At 37.7% G+C, this 22,752-nt stretch overlaps 4 protein-coding genes across 4 annotated transcripts; 2 read left to right on the top strand and 2 right to left on the bottom strand.

The window, feature by feature from the left end:
* Window positions 1-22: 22 nt before the first annotated feature.
* Window positions 23-1,804, top strand: LOC145468900 (ADP-ribosylation factor-like protein 16). Its single transcript, XM_081452612.1, has one exon. The coding sequence runs from the start codon at window positions 24-26 to the stop codon at window positions 585-587; it is 564 nt and encodes a 187-aa protein (XP_081308738.1). The 5' UTR covers window position 23; the 3' UTR covers window positions 588-1,804.
* Window positions 1,805-2,835: 1,031 nt separating this feature from the next.
* LOC145468893 (cystinosin-like) lies at window positions 2,836-14,148 on the bottom strand. Its single transcript, XM_081452603.1, has 11 exons — window positions 13,942-14,148; window positions 12,806-12,887; window positions 11,240-11,318; window positions 10,519-10,631; window positions 9,955-10,054; window positions 9,634-9,659; window positions 9,024-9,123; window positions 8,381-8,500; window positions 7,608-7,778; window positions 6,802-6,919; window positions 2,836-5,705 (listed from the first exon to the last, which is right to left on the bottom strand). Exons 1-11 carry the CDS (start codon window positions 14,006-14,008, stop codon window positions 5,503-5,505), a joined length of 1,179 nt encoding a protein of 392 aa, XP_081308729.1. The 5' UTR covers window positions 14,009-14,148; the 3' UTR covers window positions 2,836-5,502.
* A 50-nt stretch (window positions 14,149-14,198) lies between these two features.
* Window positions 14,199-16,428, top strand: LOC145468903 (large ribosomal subunit protein mL55-like). Its single transcript, XM_081452616.1, has 3 exons — window positions 14,199-14,241; window positions 14,380-14,511; window positions 15,238-16,428. The coding sequence occupies exons 1-3, from the start codon at window positions 14,219-14,221 to the stop codon at window positions 15,518-15,520; spliced, it is 438 nt and encodes a 145-aa protein (XP_081308742.1). The 5' UTR covers window positions 14,199-14,218; the 3' UTR covers window positions 15,521-16,428.
* A 171-nt stretch (window positions 16,429-16,599) lies between these two features.
* On the bottom strand, window positions 16,600-19,092 carry LOC145468888 (uncharacterized). The gene has a single exon (XM_081452599.1). It carries the CDS (start codon window positions 18,779-18,781, stop codon window positions 17,396-17,398), a length of 1,386 nt encoding a protein of 461 aa, XP_081308725.1. The 5' UTR covers window positions 18,782-19,092; the 3' UTR covers window positions 16,600-17,395.
* Between the last annotated feature and the right edge of the window lie 3,660 nt (window positions 19,093-22,752).

The raw sequence follows: 22,752 nt of genomic DNA, 5'->3' as shown, positions 1-22,752 counted from the left end.
ATTTATCCTTATTTGTTGTCTTGATGGCCGAGGTACAGCTCTTGGTTTTGGGGCCAGAAGGGGTAGGAAAGACAGTCATGCTGAAGAGGCTTAAAACACTGACCGCACAGCAGAATTTAGCTCAAGCCCAACAAAAACAAGAACTTGGTGAGGCACCTTCTACCGTCCCAACGATAGGCGTCAATCTGGTCACACTGACACACCATAGAAAGAAATATACTTTCAGAGAGCTTGGAGGAGCAATGGGACCAATTTGGAATAACTACTTCAAAGAAGCAGCCTGTTTGGTGTATGTTATAGACATGGCTAACCAGACTCAAATTGCTTCAGCCTGCATCCAGTTGTTGGAAGTACTCTCTTCAAAACAAACCCAAGAAATGGCGGTTCTTCTGATTTTTAACAAGATCGATTCTCCAGACTGTATGAGTATGAGCGAAATTAGCGCTATAATGAGGCTTCGAGAGGTTCTAGGCAACGCTAGACAAGACATTACAGTTTTGGAATGCAGTTTTCGCGAGGGGACAGGCTTAGATCGAATTTTAAAGTGGCTACAGGAGAAATGTTGTGTGTCGTCCTTAGCAAAATAATGACAGACAAAACACCTGTGAATAAATTATTTGCAACTTGAAGTTTGTAAATTGATGATGTTGTTTTCCTTAAAAATTTAAAAATACTGTAACATTAATTTTTAGAGGCATTGAATGGTACCTGTGATGGGTGGATTTTGAGCCATTTCGGCTCGTTTGTTTTTTGGCATGAATTTTTGTTCAGGTGTCCTCAGAATGCAGATGTTTGGCAGGGCGAAATGCAATTATTGCTTGTTGGGTTTTAACCTCTAGATTTATCAGATTGGGCATGTATGTTTTTTTTTTTTAATGTGAGTGCCTCTTCATATTCTTGGGGTAAAGCGAGTTGATAAATGATGAAATTATAAACTCACAAATTGTTGAGGTCCTTGTTATAAAGGGACTCCGATATAAAAAGGGCAGGGTGCTCATCATACCTTTTAGGAATTAAAAAGCGGTTTTGGTACCTTTTAGGGTTTTCAGCCTGAAAAGGTCCACAGCGGGAGCTTTTGCAGTACCTTTCAGGGTAACCATTTCCAGGTGTTCAGTAAGGTGGGGCACAGCCCCCGGTGGGGAGGGGGGGAGTATTCCCTATAATGGCCTATACGAGGAGGCTCTGCCGAAAGGGGTACGTTTTTCAGGCTTCAGGTATATAAAAGGGTAGGGATTTCACAAGTTGAGGTATATAAAAGGGTAGGGAAATCAGTCATTTAGGTATTTAAAAGGGCCTTTAATTAAAATATTTTGAATAGACGTTGTGAGGGTTTAGAATGGAGGTGTAGTGTTCTAAAGTAGGTATGTGACAGGGGTACCTTTTTTCAATAAAAGGTATACAAAGGGGTACCTTTTCTGCCAAAATGGTATATAAAAGAGTAAGGGGTTGGACCTTGGGGCGGAGCGTCCCCGTGTTAAACTTTGTTAAGGACCCCCCTCCTCACGGGGGGCACAGCATGAACAATGGTGCACATAAAAATAAAAAAAGCATGGCTAGAGGAATCACCACAATTTTTTTATTTTTTTGCATGCTGCTCCCCAACTAACTGAACGCCTGGAAGGGGCTTCTTTCAGGTTATTGAGACAATAAAATATGATAGGAGGTATTGTGTTGTTTTAGAATTGCTTCCTCTCAGGGGTGAAAAACTTTCAAGGCACACCCACAAAACAGGATCTTGGTATCTCTCAAGTGTTTTTTTCAAAATTCTGACACGCACCCATGTCCCTTTTATATGGGAGTCTCCCCTCCCCCCCACCCCTGGGGCAAATTGTCAAGTCCCTTGTCAGATAATCGAAGGATTGTGCCTTCAATGATTCCAGACTCCAAGACTGAAAGAAACACTAAAACAAGATATTTTCATGACATCACAAATGATTATGAGATTTAAAATTGGATCAAAATTTTCTGAAAGCTATGAATTTCTGGGTACATTTGTCACTCCTTGTTTAGGATACACTAAAACATCCAAAGCCTACTACATGTACTAATTTCTTCAACTTGGCACTCAAAAAAAGTTAATAATGATTGTGTTCCTTATTTGCCTGAGTGTGCACGGGTCTGTCTTAAACAATACGGTAGTTTTTTTAATTCAATAAGTTGGGACTGTATTTGATGTTAAAAAGACACAAAATGAAATTTGTAAATCTTTTACCTATAAACTTAAGCTTGCTTATAGCGCCTTAGCAATCTAACGATGGCTAACTTGTATATTAGTATCACCCAACTAGTGGACTAATGCAAATCCTGCATTTTGATTGGCTACCCTACTAGGGGACTATTAGTAATAGTCATCGAGTAGCGAAATTGGCGCCATCGAACGTGACGCTTTCTTTCGTTTTATTCCCAAATAAATATTTCTTCAACTTGCATTTGCTAACTTTATTATTACCTTTTCTGTCCGACTAGTTGGGTGATACTAAAACAATTAGACCCTTCGCCCTCAAGGGCCACGGGTCAATAGCCCATTCGGCTTCGCGTCATGGGCTATTGACCCGTAGCCCTTGCGGGCTACGGGTCTAATTGTTAATTAGTAAGAATATGTTAAAAAGATGTTCAGAGAAGCCCTCAGGGAAATGCAGGGCATGAGAAAGTTGTAACAATGTGTTGTTCCAGAAAATATCCATACCTTCCCCACGGAAGGGATTTTTTTCTAAGACCCCCACCCCTCTGGAAATTCTGATCAAGCTTGATACATTTTTTAAAATTTTTTTGGTCTTACAGACCCCCCAGCCCCTAGGAATTTCCAATCCCTTCTGTGAGGGGGGGGGGGGGGGAAGGATGGTATGAATATTTTCTGGAACTGCACAATTAAAAAGGTCAGAAACCAAAAGTTTACAATCTGATGTAAAGAAACAAGTCACTTTTATTGTCTCTCATAACTCTTTATTCACATTGTATGACTAATAAAGATCAAATAAGACTAACTGGTATAAAAATCTACTTACGTATAAATCTGCTATTTCCAACCAAATTTCTCTAGATAAAATCTAGTTTATATTATTTTTTTAATAGATATTAAAGTTAAGAACTATACATTTTTCAGTGCTAAAATCTGAACTTCATTAAGACATTGGCATTTTATACTCAAGACTTTCAAGGCTGCATGTCCTGGCACATACATGTGGTAAGACAATCTTAGAAAGTTCCAAAGTCCATGTGAAGCACTTAATTTTAGTTTTCCTGAACTCACTTGTGCCAGGCTATTTAAAATACATACGTTAATGAGTTATATATTTTTTGCTCTGTTTATATAAATATTTTTAAGCAAGAACCCTAAGCATTTAATGTTGCATGATACCAAATTCCCAAAGTATACCACCAGTAGGTCTGCAATGCATCAAAAGCGTCTCAGCTATTGAGCACAAAGCATGACCACTTTATAGTACTTGGAAATAACTACATAATAACTAAATTTTGCAGTTTCGTGCAAGTTATCTTGCTTTCACATAATGTGCACTATATCAAGCTATTTATTCTATTTATATAAAATGTTTCAGAGGAATCCCAATTATTCAAACATACCAAGGAAACAAAAATTGGTTTGAGAAATGAGATAATTTATTCAAGAAATCAGAGGTAAAGTTGCAGTGTTCACCTTTGGGAGAAAATGACTTTTGGTTGAAGTTATAGGGAGGTTCAAAAAACGAAGGGTTTGAGAAACTGGGATTCAACTCATAATTGCTAAAAAATGTAACTTCTTTTGATTTCATACATAAAACTAGACCACAGTAAATTATTCACAGGGATAACAATTAGTGTAAAATAATGTTGGTAAAAAATTTCTCTGAGAAATTACCCATACTTATCATACACAAAAAAATTTGTACAATTTGATTTTAAATAAAGTTGACTAAAATAGTTCCTCTTTTGGATATAGTAAAATGAGGTCTAAGCTAGTGCAAGCGAGCAGAAAGAGAGATCAATATCAATTGAAGGAGAATAATAAAAGCAGACTGCCAGTCTTTCTGTTTCCCAGTGTCAGATAGCACTACCTAGCCAAGTTAAGAACAAATTTTAAATCAACATCTTTAATAGCTAACTCTGCTTCTTTTAATCACATAATAAGTCAAAACAAAAATGGCCCACGTAGCTGGGAAATAGATTCTTGTAACACACATAATAACATGTTAATTTCCAAAACAAAAAAATTGTGAGACATTGACCAAAAAAACCTTGCTCTAGAAGACTGTTTGATTTGTTCTGGTAACCAATGAACATAATTAATTGTCACCAGGTTGTAAAGAGGCTGGCAAATACTAATCAAATTCATCTGACAGTGTAATGACATTATATTGTTCAATATGCCAAAGAGAATTTTACTTTATTAGCACAATGAAAAATTGTGAAAGTGTGCATCAAAATTAATACAGAAAGGTAGACAGTAACTTCTTCATTCCTTCATTTTCATTTGCAGTTAATTCCTTTACACGATTGCTCAGTTTGAACGTGCTATAAACTCAGTCTTAGGGTAAATAAAGGTGCTAGCCTCCCGTTTGCGCTCGTTCATGCTTCCACTTGCTTTGGACTACTAGTAGACTAGTAGACTGTAATGAATTATTAGGGTGAGACCTCACAGTCATACCAAAATCACGGTTTTCATTTGAATAAAACACCAGGGAGGATAATTTAATTTGATTCACTATAATAATCTTCCTGAGATACAAAGACTAGATGCCACTTGTAACATTCTGAAAATTGGACATTTGGGGTAATTTCAGTATACAAGTCAAATAAATAAAAATCCTTATATTCTCCTCCAGTATACAAACAAAGTAATATGCCTTTTGCCTTAAACCTCATCATTGTAACCCTGATGATCAAAAAATTGGTTAGGAACCAAAATGCATCCCAAAATTAAATATATCATCATGAAATAAGAATGAATACCAGTTATGAGGTACAGATATTCATAAGTGCATGATTTTAAAGTGGTTTGAAAGTTTGAAAAATTTAGACATTTTGTTTTGACAAAGGACCACAGAAAATTTCCTGCAAGAGTCCACAGCTGAACCTAATAGTTTCATTAAACAATGCAATCAAATTGGCCCACGTTGCAGATAGGCACAAATTGACTTGAGCCACAAAACAATCCCCTGGGTCCACCTACAGAAGGCTCAGAACTCTAAAAATGTTTTTAAAAATCAAAATCTGGGAGATCATCAATGTTGCCTTCCTGAACCTAAAAAAGGTGGTCAAAGATAGAGCCCTGCCAATTCAACCACAAAAATTGGTCAAAGAGAAAAAAATCCCCCCCCCCTCCCAAAAAAAATGCCAAAAATTGGTCAAAAGTGTATATTATGCACTTTTCTTTGTATTGTGTGGAAGACTTGGTGACCCATACGAGAGACCAGGTGACTGAACCTGGGGCCGACTCGGAATAATCCAGAGGAGTTGGCACAGATGTCATGAAGTACATTGATACAGAAACTTTACTAGACAACATTATGGAAGATTTGATCCATATGACTTCAGTTTCTTTTCTACACTAACTTCCTTTGGATCATCATTGTCAATAATGACTTCATATCTAACGCCCTTTGAACTGTAAAGGCAATAGTGTTGAACCATAAATAACAGGTCGAATAAAATGGAGATAGCACCCAAACCAAACTTTGTGAAATCACCAAAGATGGACTTCCAGTCATCTGCAAACAACAACATCCATTGACATGGTTAAAATCAATAACTTATTAAATAATACTTAAAAGTTTAATTCATTTCTTATGAACTGGTCAGTAAACACTTTCCTTGATGACATTCCAAGACAGTTTATTACAGTGACCTTAAAAAAAAATTGGTGCATCATCTTGACATTGGCCCTTTATGTCTTACAAGTCTATTCATGTTATTCTCACAGCTGAGTGCAGCAGTGGAGGCAGTGTGTCCAGGTGGTTTAGGGTGCTGGATTTGAAATCTGGAGATCCCTGGTTTAAATCCTGCACCCTGCTGCCCTACTCAACTCCTTGACCAAATGTTGTGTAAATAGCCAACCGGTCAGCCTTCAACAAGTTGGGATTCTCAATAGTTTGTGGCTTGTTTGCAATATTTGTTTGTTTATTTAGAGTGTCTCCAGTAAGCACGACAGTGCTTAATACACTTGACACATAAAGTTATTCATTTATTAAATGTAGTCTAACTATACAGGAAAATAAATGGGTACCAGCAAATTTTTCTAAAAAGCTCACAATCACCTGCCAGTATTTTGTGTTACCAGTGTTTCACTTAACCTACAAGCAGGCACACATTTGACGTCACCTGCATGAGCTACAAGAATGAGCTGGCAAGCAAGATGAGGTATATTATCAGAGACAAGTCTAGAGGGCAGAACCATTGAAATATGCATGTTTGATCCTATGCTTTTGAACCTGGGAGGACTCCCATATAAAAAGGATGCAAGTGCTCGTCGGAAATTTTGAAAAGAGCCCCTAAGAGGTATCAGGATCCTGTTTTGTGGGCGTGGCTTGAAATGTTTTTGTAAATGTAAATGTTTTTGTAAAACAACAAATTATCTCCCGTCATAATTTTCCAGCTTAATTTACTAAAAGACACCGCAAAAGCTCCCACTGTGGACCTTTTAAGGCTGAACCAGCCTAAGAGGTACCAAATCTGCATTTTAAACCCTTAAAAGTACTACAAGCACCCTGTTTTTTATATGGAAGTCCCCTTCCCCTCCCCCACCCCCCCCCCCCGGACTTTTGAACAAGCTAGATTTCATTGCAAAGGTAAACAGGAGAGACTCACCATTGTTATAAGCTAAGAGAAACATTTGTAAAATGCTCAATGAACCTCCAGTGAAATCAAGCAGTATGTTACCAATACTCCAGCCAACAGTGCTTTTACGTCTGAAGTTCATCCATGCCTATTGAGAGAAAATAATGGGTATTTACTAAATGCAAATCATTTCTTAGGAAAGAAGAAGTTATCATGGTTGACATTGATACCATGCTATGATATGATCAACAGCAGCATAACATGATTTTATAATGATCAAGGCTTTTGAATATACTATTAAACCCTGCTACTTTGAACTCTCAGAGGAATTGAAATATAGTTCAAAATAGCGGGAGCTTGAAATAGCTGATAGTAAATGACTGAAGAACAAATCCAAGGAAAATGGTTTTGAGTTGGAAATAACAGGGAATTCGAAATAGTGGGGATATGGAAATAACCAAGTCCAAATTTCTGGAATCTGACTGTATAGTATAATGCAAATGGACGGGTGGACAGAAGGAAGGGAGGGAGGGAGGGAAGGAAGGAAAGAGGGAGGAGGGAGGGGAAGACAGAGGAATTGACACACTGATGGACCAACAGACCAATGGGTTGACGGAAGGAAAGAAGGAAGGAAAGGAGGTAGGGAAGGAGGAAGGGAGGAAAGATGAAGGGAAAGAAGGAGGGACGAAAAATGAACAGATGGATGGCCAGACAGCCAGACAGACAGATGAATGGATGGACAGACAGTAGGAAGGATGGAAGGACTAAAGGAAGGAGGGAAGGTCAGGAAAGGACAGAAGGAGGGAAGGTCAGGGAGGAGAGATAGCTGAACTAACCTGAGGAATATACTTGATGAGTGTCACACCAATTTTTATATATGAGAAGTAATACAGATATGTCAACCATGTGATTTTGTGCAATAATGTCACCACTAGTGCCACTGCAGCAAACAGCCATGTACCAGACAACAGGATCTTAGAAACAAACGACACTCTCTGATCACCACGCTAGAAAAGAATAAAACATAATAATTTTTATATAAAAATGTAGTCACAGTATGTATTTTATCAACCATTAACATTAATTTTCTTGTAAGTTACAGAGTAGAACTAGCAGCCACAAGGAGCAATGATAACATGCATTTAATTGACAACTACCACTTACCACAGATACCAGACATCATGAGCTAGAATTACACTGAAAGTTACATGTACATTCAAATATTTCCATATACACGCCAGGAAAAAGCTCCCACCGCTTCTCTCTGCCCCTCCCCCCTGCTGCCACTGCTTCTTTTCCATGGTATAACCTCAGTACCTGGTTTACAGAAGGAATAGAGGTGGAGGCAGGGGAAGAAGAAAGGTAAAGAAAAAGGGAAGAACTTATCTCTTTCTCCCTCTCTCCCCTCCCCTTAGGATGGTGTTGTGCTCTTGCTACCCTAAAATGACAGCTACAAAATGCTGGCAAGTACCACAAATGACAGCCAATAATTTTCAATATCAAAGGCAACTTGTCATTTGATCTAATAATAAAACAGAACTACTGATTAAACAGATCATTGCGGCATGCTGGTTGCATAGAGCTGAATAAATAAAGAGTTAGCACTTACATCATAAAACACACACTGAAGAATTGTGATAAAGGTCAGAAGAATAGCATGCACAGTAAAAAACACATCATTGGCTCGAACTGGGTTTACTCCGTCAGGGTGCTTCTCAAAATATTCACGCTGAAGAGAAACAAACCATGGTGTAAGTTAACTAAGAGCAGACATCAACTCAACTGAGAAGAAAACAAGCAAACTTAATAAATACCACCAACTTTTCAAATATCACCAACACAGTGGTGAAATATGGACAAATCAAAGATTGCCTTTGGAACACAATTCTGTTCTCAACCCTTGCATGCAAAATGTCTACTTAGTAATTATGTGAGCTATGTTTACAATGCAACTGGAAAAATAACATAAAATACTTATGAAGTTAAGCAGCTGTGAAGTTTAAACCCGAAAAAAATCAGGCTTAAACAGGATTTGAACCCATGACCTCTGCGATACCGGTGCAGTGCTCTACCAGCTGAGCCATAATTAGCCAACTGGGAGCTGGCCAACATATTATGAGTTTGTAATATAACTGTATATGGCAAAATTCTTACATTATAATCCATCAGAATACAAAATAACTATGTAAAGATCTAAATTAGTATGGTGTTTATTTATCACGCTGCACATATTTGCATTACAATTTACCAACCTGCACAGAATGTATCCAGAACATGCCAATGTTAAACAAACCATAAGCTATAAACCCTGTGAGGTTATAAGCCAGGAAATCAAAGTTGAGTCCAACAACACTGTGGAATAAGAAGAACAAATATATATATTAATTGAAGGCTTTTGGTTTTTTGCATACGTTATTTCTCAAAAACGAAGCGCAAATCAACAAAAACAATTACACAGGTGAATTTATGAAATTTCATATATTTGAACTGCGGAGAATGATATGAAGATATGATTGATCATCGCAGTTATGCACACAACGCAAGCAGTTGTGAAATTAATGCCTGATAAAAATTTAGGCCTGAACGGAATTTAGCGTAGTAAAGACAATATTTTACAGACACATGTAGTGAGTGAGTAAAATATTGTTCCAAACACAAGAAAATAAAATTCTTCAAACCACGTTTTAATTTTCATTTTGTTATATAGAAAATTTGACTGTTTGCATAAACAATTCAAAAAAGCAGGAAATGACTTCATTGAGAAAAATACACATTACGGGTCCTGGATGTAATTTAATTTGTAATATCTATACTGTAAATGTCTATGGACCTGGAAATATCCTTAATATATTATTTGGTTACCTCTGCCGCTTCCAGTTTAGATAAGCCTGAAAAAAAGTGACATAAACATTAATTAATTACTCTACTGAGAGAGTATCACACAAGGTCTTCCGGGTGTGAGCTGAGCAAAGCAACGTCAGAGGTCAGTACAAGAAAGACTGGGTCTTTTTTTAACGGCCAGCTTTTTTTTTTTTAACAGCGAGCTCGAAACTAAACGTTCATTGCTTATATTATGTCCATGGGTTAAAGAGAAAAATCTGACACCAACAATTAGCCAATCAAATTATACCTAAACAAGATGTAATTTTAGTCTTAAAAAATAGAATTTTGAGTTATTCTCACCTGAGGATAAAATGAAATGGACCATGCAGCAAAATATATCCAGCCAATCACAGCATTGATTATAGTCAATGGCAAGGAGTGAACCACTCTCATCGTGAAGCTTAAGGACCATTGAATAAAAAATTGTTAACAACAATTGAAAATAAACTTGCAATCTGATTTCTGCTAAATTGTGACTTTGTCATAAAATAATATCTGATAACCCAAAGATACATCTTGCAGAAGGGCAATAAAGGAATGTACAAATAGGTTTGGGTGGAGAAGTTGTAGCAAGGCCACATAGTGAGGAAGAGGCCACAGTGGAAAAACTACCTTTCTTCTGACTTATACAACACTTGGCACATACAGGGTTGACTTAATTGATGATGACTGATACTTCAAACACAATTAACAGATTTCGTGTTTAAATAACATTATTACTCACAGGTCACAAAAATACCGGACATAACACAAGACAAGTGGGAAGGACCCCATTCAGGTATGACATTTTCACTTCTTATTACAAAATTCTTCTTAAGAAGTCATAAAGAAGATTCAAGGAGAATTTGCATGTGGGTAACATACCTAACATTGCTGTCTTTACCAGTAGTGTTTTGTATAGCACATTTAATGGTGACTTTTCCAACACCAAGGCCATGGACTCTCACTGATTTTTTTTGGTCAAAATTTAAGTGAACCTGAAAAAAAAAAAAAAATCAGTTAAAGGGGTGCACAGAATAAGGAGCCATTTAAGTGACTGTTGATGTAACATCAAACTCTCCTCGTGTTTTATAATGGAATTAAAGGAAGAAGAATCTATTGATAGCAATTTATCAGTTATCACTTTGGGCATTTTTCCAGGCAACCTTTCAACTGGCCATTAAACTTATTTTTTGTACCCCGCCACCTGCCTCTACTCTGCCCCTGCATAACTCTACTATTTTCTTTAACATATATGCAAAGAAGTAAAGCACTCCTCCTAAGCTTTCTGCTTCCTTTTAATAATAATATGTATTTGAATAGTAGCCTTTAAGAGCAACAGCTATGTAGTCCTAACATACATTTTGACCACTCTTTGACAACCAGGTTTTGAAATTGTTTTCTATTGATGACTTTCCAGAGATTTCATCTGGTCAATCAGAAAAATGTGGACTAATTATTATGTCACTTTCAAGTGGATTGGCCTGTTGAAAGAGAAGCTAACTGAAAGTTGACGCTTTGTCCAATGTTAGTGGTAAGACAAGCAGAAATGAAAGCCTGTGAAGAAAATGCAAGTCTTCACTTAGCTCTAAGAAAGAAGAATCACCTTTTTTCGCACGTCAACTATTGCTGGCTTGCTGCTGTTGATGATAACAGCTACAGATACATTTGACGAATGCTTGCCACTGCAAAAAAAAATGTGATTTAGCTTACAGACTAATAGATCTCACTCAGCTTTTAAAAAATATGTAAAAAGTAATTAAGGTGGTTTACTACAGTTTTGATGAATTATAACAGTCCAACCTCTAACTCTTTTGAAATATGTTCCAAGATTTCTTTATTTACTGTTTGCTTAATGTCTTTTACCATTTTATGTGAAACATCAACAATTTAAGCCAATTTAAACATCAACAAATGGCCAAAATGAACGACTGAGTACCTAAGGAGAGACTGGGCACTAGTAGGTTCAATGACCTTTTTATGTCATATGTTATTGGCCCTAGGCTTAAACACATGTTTGAATGGAGTTTGAAACTATCGCTTCGTATACCAATTGAAAGTGATTTAACACCTTTCAAGCGCTGAAGTGGTTTTCGTTTCTTCTTAGAGTTACTTGTGTCAGTTTTGCACACGCGACTGCGTCTGCCAGGCAATCATAGGGTGCGCTACTGAGTCTCAGAAAAACTATAGTAAGCCACCTTAACTGACAAGGTCAGGGAAAAATTGAATTGCCATATGTCTGATACCCTGGGCCAAGACAAGTGGAGTTTAAAGTCTGTGGTACTTAAAGACAAAATTTGCATCTTTCCTATCTAAGCCATTTTAAAACATAAACAAGTAGTCTGTATAAGAAGACAATGCTGTTTACTATTTTTAAATAACTCTTTTCGTTCAAGTGATATTCAAGTTTTTAAAATATGCAAATAATGTCATCCACTCAACCAAATTTTGATCAAACATGATGAAGAAAGATATCTCAAATAGTTGGTACGTATCAGAAATGTTTGATACTGTAAAGTAGGATTCTACTTAATGTGCTCCACAATATGAGCTTGACAGTTTTGTTACCATGGCAACATACTGGGTTCCAGACCTCCCCAATATTGAAGGCTTTTCTTGCCACCTTTGGCGTTCCATTTTGAAATTTGCTAATGCTGCCTCAACTGGTGCCTCAACTGGTCCCTTGGGGAACTGTGAATTTTGTTTCCCTCGAATCTCAATGTTTCCCTCGACTTCGCCTCGGGAAAGACTGAGATTCTCTGGAAACAAAATTCACTGTTACCCTCGGAACCAGTCATTAAGTGTTAAATGTTAACCCAATGGCAAGTTACCCCTAATATCATTATATTTATAAGGTTGCATACAGTACACTGTCTGGCACCCATATATACCCGTTTGATAATAAATGCACTATTCAAAGATAATCTTTCTTGACCAAGAAGATGGCACAGCGGCACTGGCAAGCCCTCAAAACCAATTAAGAAATCACTTTCTTCAGGCTTACTATTCCATGTTATAACCATTATTAGGGCTGCCAAATCTCTTGCCTATAAAATGTGCCAAAACGTCTTGTTTCAAGATATATAAAATAGGTCATCCAGTCATTCCCTGTATAGTCAAGAAATTTATAGAACTTGGTAGTGGCACATTCAACAGAGGGTTTAAACATTACCTTACTGAAATAACAAACTGTCCAGATTTCTCAACCTGTACTTTATGGTCAGAGGAGTCTAAATTAAGTTTAATACCTTCCGCTGAAAAAAAGTAAAATATATAGACACAATATTATATATTATATACACTCAATGAAGTTGACAAATAATTAAGTTAATCAGCATATCAAAGTCTTTTTCTCCAGGCATACTTACCTTACAAATATTAAATTTTGCACAAGCATTCAACCGAGCAAATTTGACTGAAATTAGACGAATCGCCAAAATTGAGTTGTAACTCTTCATCCTGTCCTTATCCAGCGAAAATATCGTTTTGACGAAACAGCGCTTGACAATAAATATCAATGACCAAACAAACGCGGTCCACAAACCCATTCAGGACAGTTCACTGAATAATATTTAGTCTTTTTGGGTTTTCTCTTTTTCGTCTGAAAGCTCAAAGTTCAAAGCTTATTTTTAGGAAGAAAAGGGTTTATCTTCACTCCTGAGTCCTACTACCCACAACAACAAAATTGTTTTCAGTCACATGTCTAATAGTTACGCAATTTATCTCGTGAGGTGCAATAAACGTACAGCTTCCGCTGTCCGGCACATTTCCACACTAGGATAACCAATTTTTGATAACTTGGTGATAGCGCAAAAATATACTGGTTCTAGGGAAAATCGGCCAAGTGGCAATAAGCTAAATCTATCGTGATTTTTTCGCTTCGCTCAATTTACGTTTAGCTTAGGTAAATAAGGCAAAATTAAAACAAGGTTTTCGTTATCCCTCACGAACCAGAAACAGCTCTGCAAAAAACAAAGTTGATAAATTGCTTTGAAATTTGGATTCGGTTTATTGCGTTTTTGGTTTATTTAAGTCGCGTTTTATTTGCTATTAAAAAAAAAAAGAAACGGCTGGATTAAAACTGAACAAAGTTTCAAGTGAGATGGAAGGAACATTGGCGGATTGTTCGGAAACGATCACTGAAGCCTGAAAAGTGAATTATAGAGCACTTTTTCACCTGCGTTTCTTAGCTTTTAGCGTAAGCTTACTTGGGTGAATACAACCAAAAGTGGCTAAACTATTGTTCCACAATACATCCAAACTTTAAAGTACAAACCTAGGCAAGCTTAAATAATAAAATTATCTTACCTTCAATCTTCCGGGCTTGCAGGGTACTTAATAAAAACAAAATCACGGATATTTTATCCATATGCATGGTCAAAATGCAAAAGTAACCGATGGATTGACCAGTCTGGTTTTTAACTTGTTCACCTGACGTCTGTTAGTCTAATTATATCTTTATATAGGTGTGAATTTTCGTCTTTTTCATGCAAAGTCATTCTCGGGAGTCACCCGTGAGGGTCACGCGATGTGATAACATAAGACGGCTGTACAAAGAACCAGCGGCTTCCAAACTATATTCAAGATGGCGGCGATGGCCTCTACGAGGTATGAATGTATTGTCGCAATGTTATCGGTATTTTGCAGCGTGATTTTAAGTTTTAGGATTGATCTGTTTGTTCAAAATATATTTGATGTTGATTTATTGAATTTTCTATGTTTCTTTACTTATTTCTTGAATTATAGTGCAACCTTGCGTTTGTTTTTGAGGAGAAGTTTACACCGATGTTTGCTTGCTGATCATGAAAGGTCATCCATATCAAGGTCGTTTCTCTGTAACAGAGAAAAGCTGCTATCGTTTGAAAGGAGAGAAACCAGGTGTGTTAAAATATATGCTTCTGGGTACAGAAAAGAAAATCGGCCCAGATACGATACAGTTCAATCGCGATATTTTTTTGTTGATACATAATCACGTACACCTTTAGAAGCTAGGCTTTTGTCGAAGTTCTTTTGTAATTTGTAATACTTGACATTATCATAATTCGGAGATATACCCCTTCAACCATCACAAGACTCTTTGTTTTGACCGAGTGGCTCACGTTCAATTGCTGGCATGGGGCATTGTGTTGTGTTCAATTCTTGCTTAATACGAGTCCTTCCCCCACCCCTCCTCCCCTCCATCCCCCACTCCTCCACCCCTCCACGCCTCCAACCCTCCACCCAGCTACAGACTTTACCATAAATGTTGGACTTTACCATAATGTTGGACTAGGGTGGAATATTCCTGGTCACTTCATGTTAAGGCCATAAAAACATTTATTTTATTTATGGAATTACATGTACTTACCTGTGAGAAAATTTGATGATGATTTGGGAGCTTTTCACCTAGATGATGTCAATCCATCCTTTCCCTCCCCCCTCCCTCCCTCCACATCACACTAAAATGTCTTTATTTTTACTGCTACAAATAAAGGAATGAAGTTGATAGTAAGTCCCTTGTCATCTGTTGCTAGTCATTTTGGGATTATATTTTTAAATTATGGACAAGGATTTACTTTTTCAAGTCAGACAAGTTCATTTATGATCCAATTCCTTCTATTCCAGCACTTGTAGTGCAACAATAAGCCGGATTCCAAAAAAGGTATATTCTCGGATGTACAAGGTCAGGCTCGTTCAACCAGATGGTTCCTCGTACTTCATCCGACATGACAAGCCTTATAAAATAATTGCACTACCAATCAACCCTGCTGACATGACAGAGGAGGAAAGAAAAGAAAGAATGAAGAGACTTAAACCAGAAAAGCCTGCGAAAATTTATGAACTCGAGGATGAGGATGAAGCAGGTTATGATCAGAGATCGTGGGCTAATTTAATGAAGAAAAAATAATGAAAGCACTAGTGAAGATAGGTGAAATTTGATAATCAACTTGCTGTGAAACACACAATAAGGACAGAATGTGACAAACAGTAGGTGAGAAAAACAGATCTGTAAGCCTGAAACGACCATCAACTTTCAGGGAAAACCAAGATTGTTAACACCAAGACTGTAGATACTCTCTTTTAATTGATAGAGTTTGAGGAAGAAGTTCTTTTAAAATTCATTGGATTGAGTAAGGATAGTTCTAAAATGGCAAAAGAAGGTGAAAAACAACTGAAGCAGACAGGTAGAAAGCTATTATTATCTTGTGATTTTTCTTTTCATTTCCCTTATTTTTACTGGTTGAAAGACTGCTCAGACACCTTAAGTAATGTCTGTAGAGTCCTAAAGTGTGACATCACATCGTCATGACATGAAAAGATTTAGTCCTAAATAAACGTCACAATCACATGCGCATTGTGCCAGGCATCTTCTTTGTCTGGAATGTGCCATTTGTTTAGAACTGAGAATTTTAGTATCATAGAAACATGACGTCAAGACTTTACTATTACTGCCAAATTATTATATAGAGTGCTCAAGGTCATTAGCATGTACTGTACCATGGTCTGGAGTGAATAATATTATTCGATTTTCCAACTGAGGTACCAGAAAGAACAAGAGTACAACTTTCTACTTTAGAATTAATCTTGTGTCTGGGACTTTCACTTCTCTCTGCTCCTTGTCAGAATACTCTTAGTCAGAGGATCTGGGAATGAGTTTGATGTGAGGTATGACAATCTCATGCAAGCATTTTAGACTTCAAAAGTTGTTCTTCTACTTGTGCTTTGATCTGAAGGTCCTTGCTTAATAATCTGCTGACAAAACACAAGAAGCATGCACTTCCCACTACATTCAGAAGCTATTTTAATGTAAAATGAAGTGTGAAATAAACAGACTCACTGACTGAATGATAAAGCAGTTATTGAATTCAGTTATATACTTACATGTTGTGTGGCTGTGGCACTAGATAATATTAAGTGTAGAGCTATCTCTCTGCACGCATTGCATTCCTATCATACTAAATAATTTTGAAAGAAAGCCATGCTTACACATGACATGTCTATGACACCACTGAAAAGTTGTGACATTTTTGCCAAACCTCGAACCACAAATGATTATCGTTTCATGCAGCAGATCTGTTTTGTAAAAGAAAAAAAAAAGCTGAGAAAGTTCAAGAGAGCAGTTGTGAGAAACGAACGCATCATAGAGCGTAGAACGTTCTGGAATCGACTTCTGTTGAGAAAACTAAAAACAACTTCAGTGTCGCCTATTTTTCTCGAAATTTTTTGGCAACACGAAACAGTAGTGTCCAATTTCCAGGGGCGGATCTAGGGGGAGGGTGCAGGGCGTGTGCAGCCACCTCCCCTGAGATGAAGCCTTCTTCTTCGTATTCGTTTTTAAAATTTGTTTACCTCACCAGTCAGTTACACCATTCCTTAGTGGTGCACCCCCGCCTAAGAAAATCCTGGATACGCCCCTGAATTTCAGATTTCCGTTGAAACTATAGTCCAGCTCGCTACAACAGAAATTGTTACACAACTGGAATTTCATTCCTCAACAGCGCGTGCTCTCATTGGCATGGCTACTAAGGCGAGATCACATCGTATTTACAATGAAACTGTTTCTCGCCATTGCGAAATCTACGACATCGGAGAATAACGGTTTACTGTTACCCGCAAATGTTGACCGATGAACGCGGTTGGGTGTGAATTCCTTTTATTTCTTTGTTGTGCTATATAACAAATACCTTAACTGCTGGTCCCTCGGGAAACCAATCAATTTGGTTTCTCTCGATTCTCTGGGGAAACAAAATTAACTGTTCCCTATGGACCAATCGTTTAATATTTAGCCGGATTTCACCCTATTTTTGCCACTTCGTTTGCGTTCTTTTTTACGCCCATTTTGGGACTTTGCCCTTTTCTTCTCATTCTCTGATTCTTTTTCAGAGCTCGGACCAAACGTGACACACTGGTCACACAATACATCATTGTCCAAATTACCGCAAAGATTCTCAGGGGAAGCCTTAGATTTCACTGCGTCCTCAGCTGGAGAATCAACTTCCGTTTGTAACTCTGACTTTGAATCAATGTTTTCTGACTTGATGTCCCGCTCCGCTTGAGGTTCGGGTGTTATTACTCTGTTGTTGGTATCAGCTTCCTCTGAACTATCAATTTCCTGCAATGGAATTTTTATAACGGAACGCTTTGGATTCCTCAACTGTGCTTTCTCTGGTGCAATCGTCTTACCATCATTAGCATCTAAATCAGCGGTGTCCGTGTCAGATATAAAACTTCTGTTTCTCCTTTTCACTTCACTCTCTTTTCTTTCAGTTGTATTCAGTTTTACAGTGTCTTTATGAGCACCAGCTCTTTCAATATCGTGAGTTCGTTCTTTAGTATGACCATGTTTCCGGTCGGAGCCTGGTACTGACATGTTATGCCCTTCAACTGTCAGCGGCTCAGTACTTATTTCGTCACCAGATTCTGCTCCGCCAAGTACTTTACCACGTGACTTCTTCAGCGTAATTTCAACCTTTGCAAGCGCTGGTGGTACATGTGATTTTATACTTTTCACTTGGGCGTTCTTCTTCAGCTTTTTAGGCGCGCATGTTACATATGACGGTCGCTTAGGCTTTTTCTTTGTAGACTTTGTAGCTTCGACGTTATTGCCTTTCTTGCCTTCAATGTGCTTTATTTTCTCTGAGTTGGATTTTCTCTGAGTTGCTTCAGGAAAAAAACCAGCTTTTTGCTGGTCTGCCACCTCATTAGCTTCTTCTTGCAAGATTTTTTCCTCCTCCTTCGTTTGTTGTTTTTGTTTTTCTCTGTTCGTCTTCAGAGTCATTCCCTTTCTAGTCTCCAGTCTCTTTTTGTCATCCCCGGCACGTTGGGACTGTGCACCGGGCGTGTTCTTCTCATGTTCTGTCTTCTTCTCGTCAGCATCATTTTTGGTCGGATTTTCTGCTTCGTTTTCTAAATCGTACATATTTTTGTCAAGCAGGGCGAGTTCCCCTTTTGTGGGAGCAGAATAAAATGTCCATTCCCCGAGATGCCGAAGAACTTTACTTGGAAAACTCTTCGGGTAGTTCTTTGCTGGAGGGTCGTCAGAGAATAAACGATCATGCAGCGTCGCATCTTCTTTATTTACGACGGTCAGCGGTGGTAGAAGGTTCAACACGTGATCACGGCGTGATAGGCCACGTGGTCTTATCGAGGTTGCCATTGGAGTTGTCATAACCGGTCGTTTTAACAAGCTTAATTTTGCAATGGAATATGATGAAAATCTGAAATAAATTAAAGTAAAAAGAAAGAATTGAAATCCCTCTCTTGACCTAAACTATAAAACCTTGAGACATTGGAAACTTTTTATCCAAAAGCAGATAATAGAGACACCATATAAAGTTGAAATTGAGAATTCTAAATTTATTTAATAAATTTCACTATACTTTCTCTTACACGGGTAAGACGGCATGCAACACACACAAATAAACTTGTAAAACATCTTTTTTCAAATTCCTCTCTTGGTTTGGGTGTTTCTAACTTCAGCATGTGCGTGATACGAATAAAAACTTTATACTAGCTCCTTTCTCCACCCCAGCGGGGGACTACCTTCCCCCTTACACACGGGAGTACGGTTTTACACTTAATTTGCCTCCTCATTATAAGTCAATTTGCTCGTGGTTTTAAAATCCTTCCAGAAGGTTCTCGCAAAAAGCATTACGTATCAAGGTACAAATGCGAACCAATGTTATTGTTTGCTATTTAACTGTTTCTTGTCATTCTATGTACCTTTTAAACAAAAAAAGTGAAGTTGCTTACCTTTAGAACCTTGTGTACAATTTCCCTGACAACAGCATGACGTCTGATATCTAAGATGAAAACTTTTGAGGTGGCTTTAGAATTAACAAACAAGTTGAACCACAAAGCGAATTTAACCGAAGTTCCTTCATGAATGCATTATTTTCTCAGGCTCGGTTATTCACTGAAGGAACTTAATTTACGGAAAGTCGTTAGGAAAAGCACGAGTTTAATGCTATAGACGCGAATCTGTAAAATCCCAATCTTGTGCATTTGTCAACAAACAATGACTCTTGCCTGTGACAGGTTTTCCCTTGAGTCAATTTTCTGATGACAGGCGAAGGCTTCTTGTGTTTTGTTAAACTCATTTTAATAGATCTTGGACTTATATGTTGAATGGACTTTTTTGTTTTGTTGTTAATCCCTCTGAAGCAGACACCCCGCGATGTGTTAATGAAGTACTTATAGCTGATTGTGTTTAGTCACGGGTTGTGTTGTATTATCAGACTGTTAAATAATTTTCACGTTTGCTTGAAGGTTTCTCTGTCTAAACTGGTATCGACGCATAATCGTTCTCGCTTTTTTTTTTTTTCAAAAAGGGGCCCCTAAAATGGCCTAAACTAAATTAATTTTGTAGAGTAAACATGTACAGGTGAAACATGTTCTCGCGCAGGAATATCAAAATCGGACAAAAAACTCTTCGTCCCTAACTCAAAATAAATACAATTTGAGAAAGGTTTACTTGAGGGTAACCTCGACTAATATTCTTTCAACCAACACGGCCGGATCCAGAGGCCCCCTGTCAACATCAAACAACTGACTATGAATAGCAAGGCATCGTAGATTCGAGCTCTTACTGGTTGAAGGCTTTGAAGCGAATATTTCACGGTTAATTTGAGTTCTATGGGACGTTCAAAACTCATCAGTTTCTACGATTTTGTATCTCTGCGTAAACTGGGAGGGAAAGGGTTTTACATCTTTCGTGAACAGAAAGCCGAGTTGTGAAGTCATAATGTTCTCTTTCTATTGATTTACGGTAAACGTTTTTCAACCAATCATGACGCACGTAAATGTCTAGAAGTGTTTTAAGTCTAATTTCTCATGACATTATTAAGCAAACAGGTGATGAGAATTAAGAAAATCATCAATTAAGTGATACCTTAGAATTCCGAAAGTAACGTCCCCCCCCCCGAAAATAACGGCTCCCCGAAAGTAACGTTAGTTTTTTACCTTCCTATTGAACCCCGAAAGTAACGGTCCCCTCCGAAAGTAACAGCCCCTTGAAGAAGTCACCAAAAGAGAAACCCTCTGATCTCTTAAATTAAGCGCAATGCGGATAGAACAGCCTAACAACAGGACTGAACAACTCGGAAGAAATATTTATGATTTTATTTCGAACTTAACCGAATTTTTCTTGAAACTATGATTTATGAACTGTATTCAGTTGTCTAGCGGCAGAGTCAAATGATACACATATGATATACGCGATATAATGCGACCATTATACTTTCTGCCAAAGTTTAGGCCTTTTCTGTTCAGGCGTTCAGCTTTGTTTATGTGGGTAGTTGGGAACATACATAAACGGAACTTTTAATTTATGAGTTACACTTTCGCTTTGTCTGAAACGACTATTTCCGTCAGAAACGTTTCTTAACCATCCGAAAGTAACGCGGTTACCCGAAAGTAGCGGCCCCTTTTGCCGCTAAATCCGACAGTAACGGAGGCCGTTACTCTCTTAATTCTACGGTATTCAGTCTTGACGTATCCCCAAATTCTTAGAACTGATATCAAAGAACTGGAGGAGAATTAGCATTTTCAACTTGAGACTGGAAGGTTTCACGAGTAAGGGTTTGGCGTTCTTATATGTTCTGTAACAAATACTTATGAAAGTATTTTCTTGCCATTAATACTATCATAAAATGTTTCGACAACCTTGTCTGTAGTCAATGAATTTTAAAAGGAAGTCGCGAAGAACTTGTTTTTCAGCGAGGTCAATAGAGATCCTCTTGCTAACTTCTCTTAGGTGTGGCAGTTCAGTTTTTAGGCAGCCCCACTCCATGGCGTGACAGTTCAGTTTTTAGACAGCCCCACTCCATGGCGTGGACTGAATGATATTGAAAATAGAACTTTTCTTTCCGTTGTATAAGACAATCAATAAGATTTTCTAAAATTTGCTTTTAAACACACTACAAGGCCGTTGCTGGAGGCTTTTACAAAAGCAAGATGCCAGTCCACATATATTCTCCATACCATTCTACCGATAAAATTCCTTTAGTTAAAGTTTGGAGATTTGGATAATTTATGGACACAATTTCATGTGTACAAGCATGGGCTTGCAAAAGTACAGGTAAGTGTAAAAAGAAAGGTTTAGAATGGACTCCTGGCTAAGGTAAGAGGAATAAAGTCACATGGTCAAGTCAGTATTATTTCAATTCACCGAGTTGTGGATAAAAAAAGTGTTCAAAATCTGTTTTTGCCAATTTAAAACAAGAAATAGGAGGATTTGATAATTTAGGGACATAATTTCATGTGTATAGGCATAGGCTTGCAAAAGTAAAGGTAAGTGTAAAAATAAAACCTTAGAATGAACTCCTGGCTAAGGTAAGAGGAATAAAGTTACAGGGTCAAGTGAGTATTATTTCAATTCACCGAGTTGTGGATGAAAAACAGTTGCATGATCTTTTTTTTACCAATTTAGAACAAGAAATAGGAGTGTAAAAAGCAAGAAAAAGAGGGGGGAAAAGGGAAGCGACAGAGCAAAGTGCGCTGAACGAGGAAATTGCTAAGCTCCCTGCCCGCACCAACAGAACGAGACAGCGAGTATCGAGCAACCTTTACCTTTACAATAAGGGAAACGTAAAGATCAGATTGTTTCGGTGCATTCGTTTATGTTTCTGTTCATATTCAGCCAAAAACATTGCAAGCTACTAAGTTGAGCTTAATTTGGGGTCACTACTTGAAGATTTACTTACAAATGAATTGTGAAATATTGCCGTTACTTTCGGATATTTTTAAGCCCCACGTCCGCACTACGGCGGAAGAATTTGAAGATGGAGGTTTCACTCTGAAACTGAAACGCATCAAATATTTAAAAACTAAACAGTCATCGGTTATTTTGGATTTGTGTTTGAGGAAAACTCGGTCAAGGAAATCACATGACTATCGCGACTACATCGTTGTCGGAAAGTTCCGTTTTTCAACTGAAATCTTTTCCGTCCACACGAAAACGCGAAGCCGGCGTTTTCAAATTCCTCCAGTTTGTAGAACGTTTTCGAAAAGCGCCGTTTTCGTGACGGATTAGTGTGGATGTTAGGCCTAACCGTAGAAATAAAACTGCGTTTTAAAATTTCTTCGGCGTAGTGTGGACTCTACCAGAGTTTAATTCGGGGTCACTAATTAATTACAACT

This window comes from Orbicella franksi, chromosome 14 (assembly GCF_964199315.1).
Source record: "Orbicella franksi chromosome 14, jaOrbFran1.1, whole genome shotgun sequence".
NCBI lineage: Eukaryota > Metazoa > Cnidaria > Anthozoa > Scleractinia > Merulinidae > Orbicella > Orbicella franksi.
This window is presented reverse-complemented; position numbering and strand designations above follow the sequence as displayed.

Bases quoted from the DNA above. Each gene is read 5' to 3' on its own strand.
- LOC145468900 (XM_081452612.1), top strand. From the start codon at position 24: ATGGCCGAGGTACAGCTCTTGGTTTTGGGGCCAGAAGGGGTAGGAAAG.
- LOC145468893 (XM_081452603.1), bottom strand. From the start codon at position 14,008: ATGCATATGGATAAAATATCCGTGATTTTGTTTTTATTAAGTACCCTG. The intron at 10,632-11,239 runs GTGATTCTTCTT...TTTTTTTTTCAG, and splicing joins TAGTTGACGTGCGAAAAAAG to GTTCACTTAAATTTTGACCA. The intron at 6,920-7,607 runs GTTAGTTCAGCT...TTCTCTCAATAG, and splicing joins TCATCAAGTATATTCCTCAG to GCATGGATGAACTTCAGACG.
- LOC145468903 (XM_081452616.1), top strand. From the start codon at position 14,219: ATGGCGGCGATGGCCTCTACGAG. The intron at 14,242-14,379 runs GTATGAATGTAT...CTTGAATTATAG, and splicing joins GCGGCGATGGCCTCTACGAG to TGCAACCTTGCGTTTGTTTT. The intron at 14,512-15,237 runs GTGTGTTAAAAT...CTTCTATTCCAG, and splicing joins TTTGAAAGGAGAGAAACCAG to CACTTGTAGTGCAACAATAA.
- LOC145468888 (XM_081452599.1), bottom strand. From the start codon at position 18,781: ATGACAACTCCAATGGCAACCTCGATAAGACCACGTGGCCTATCACGC.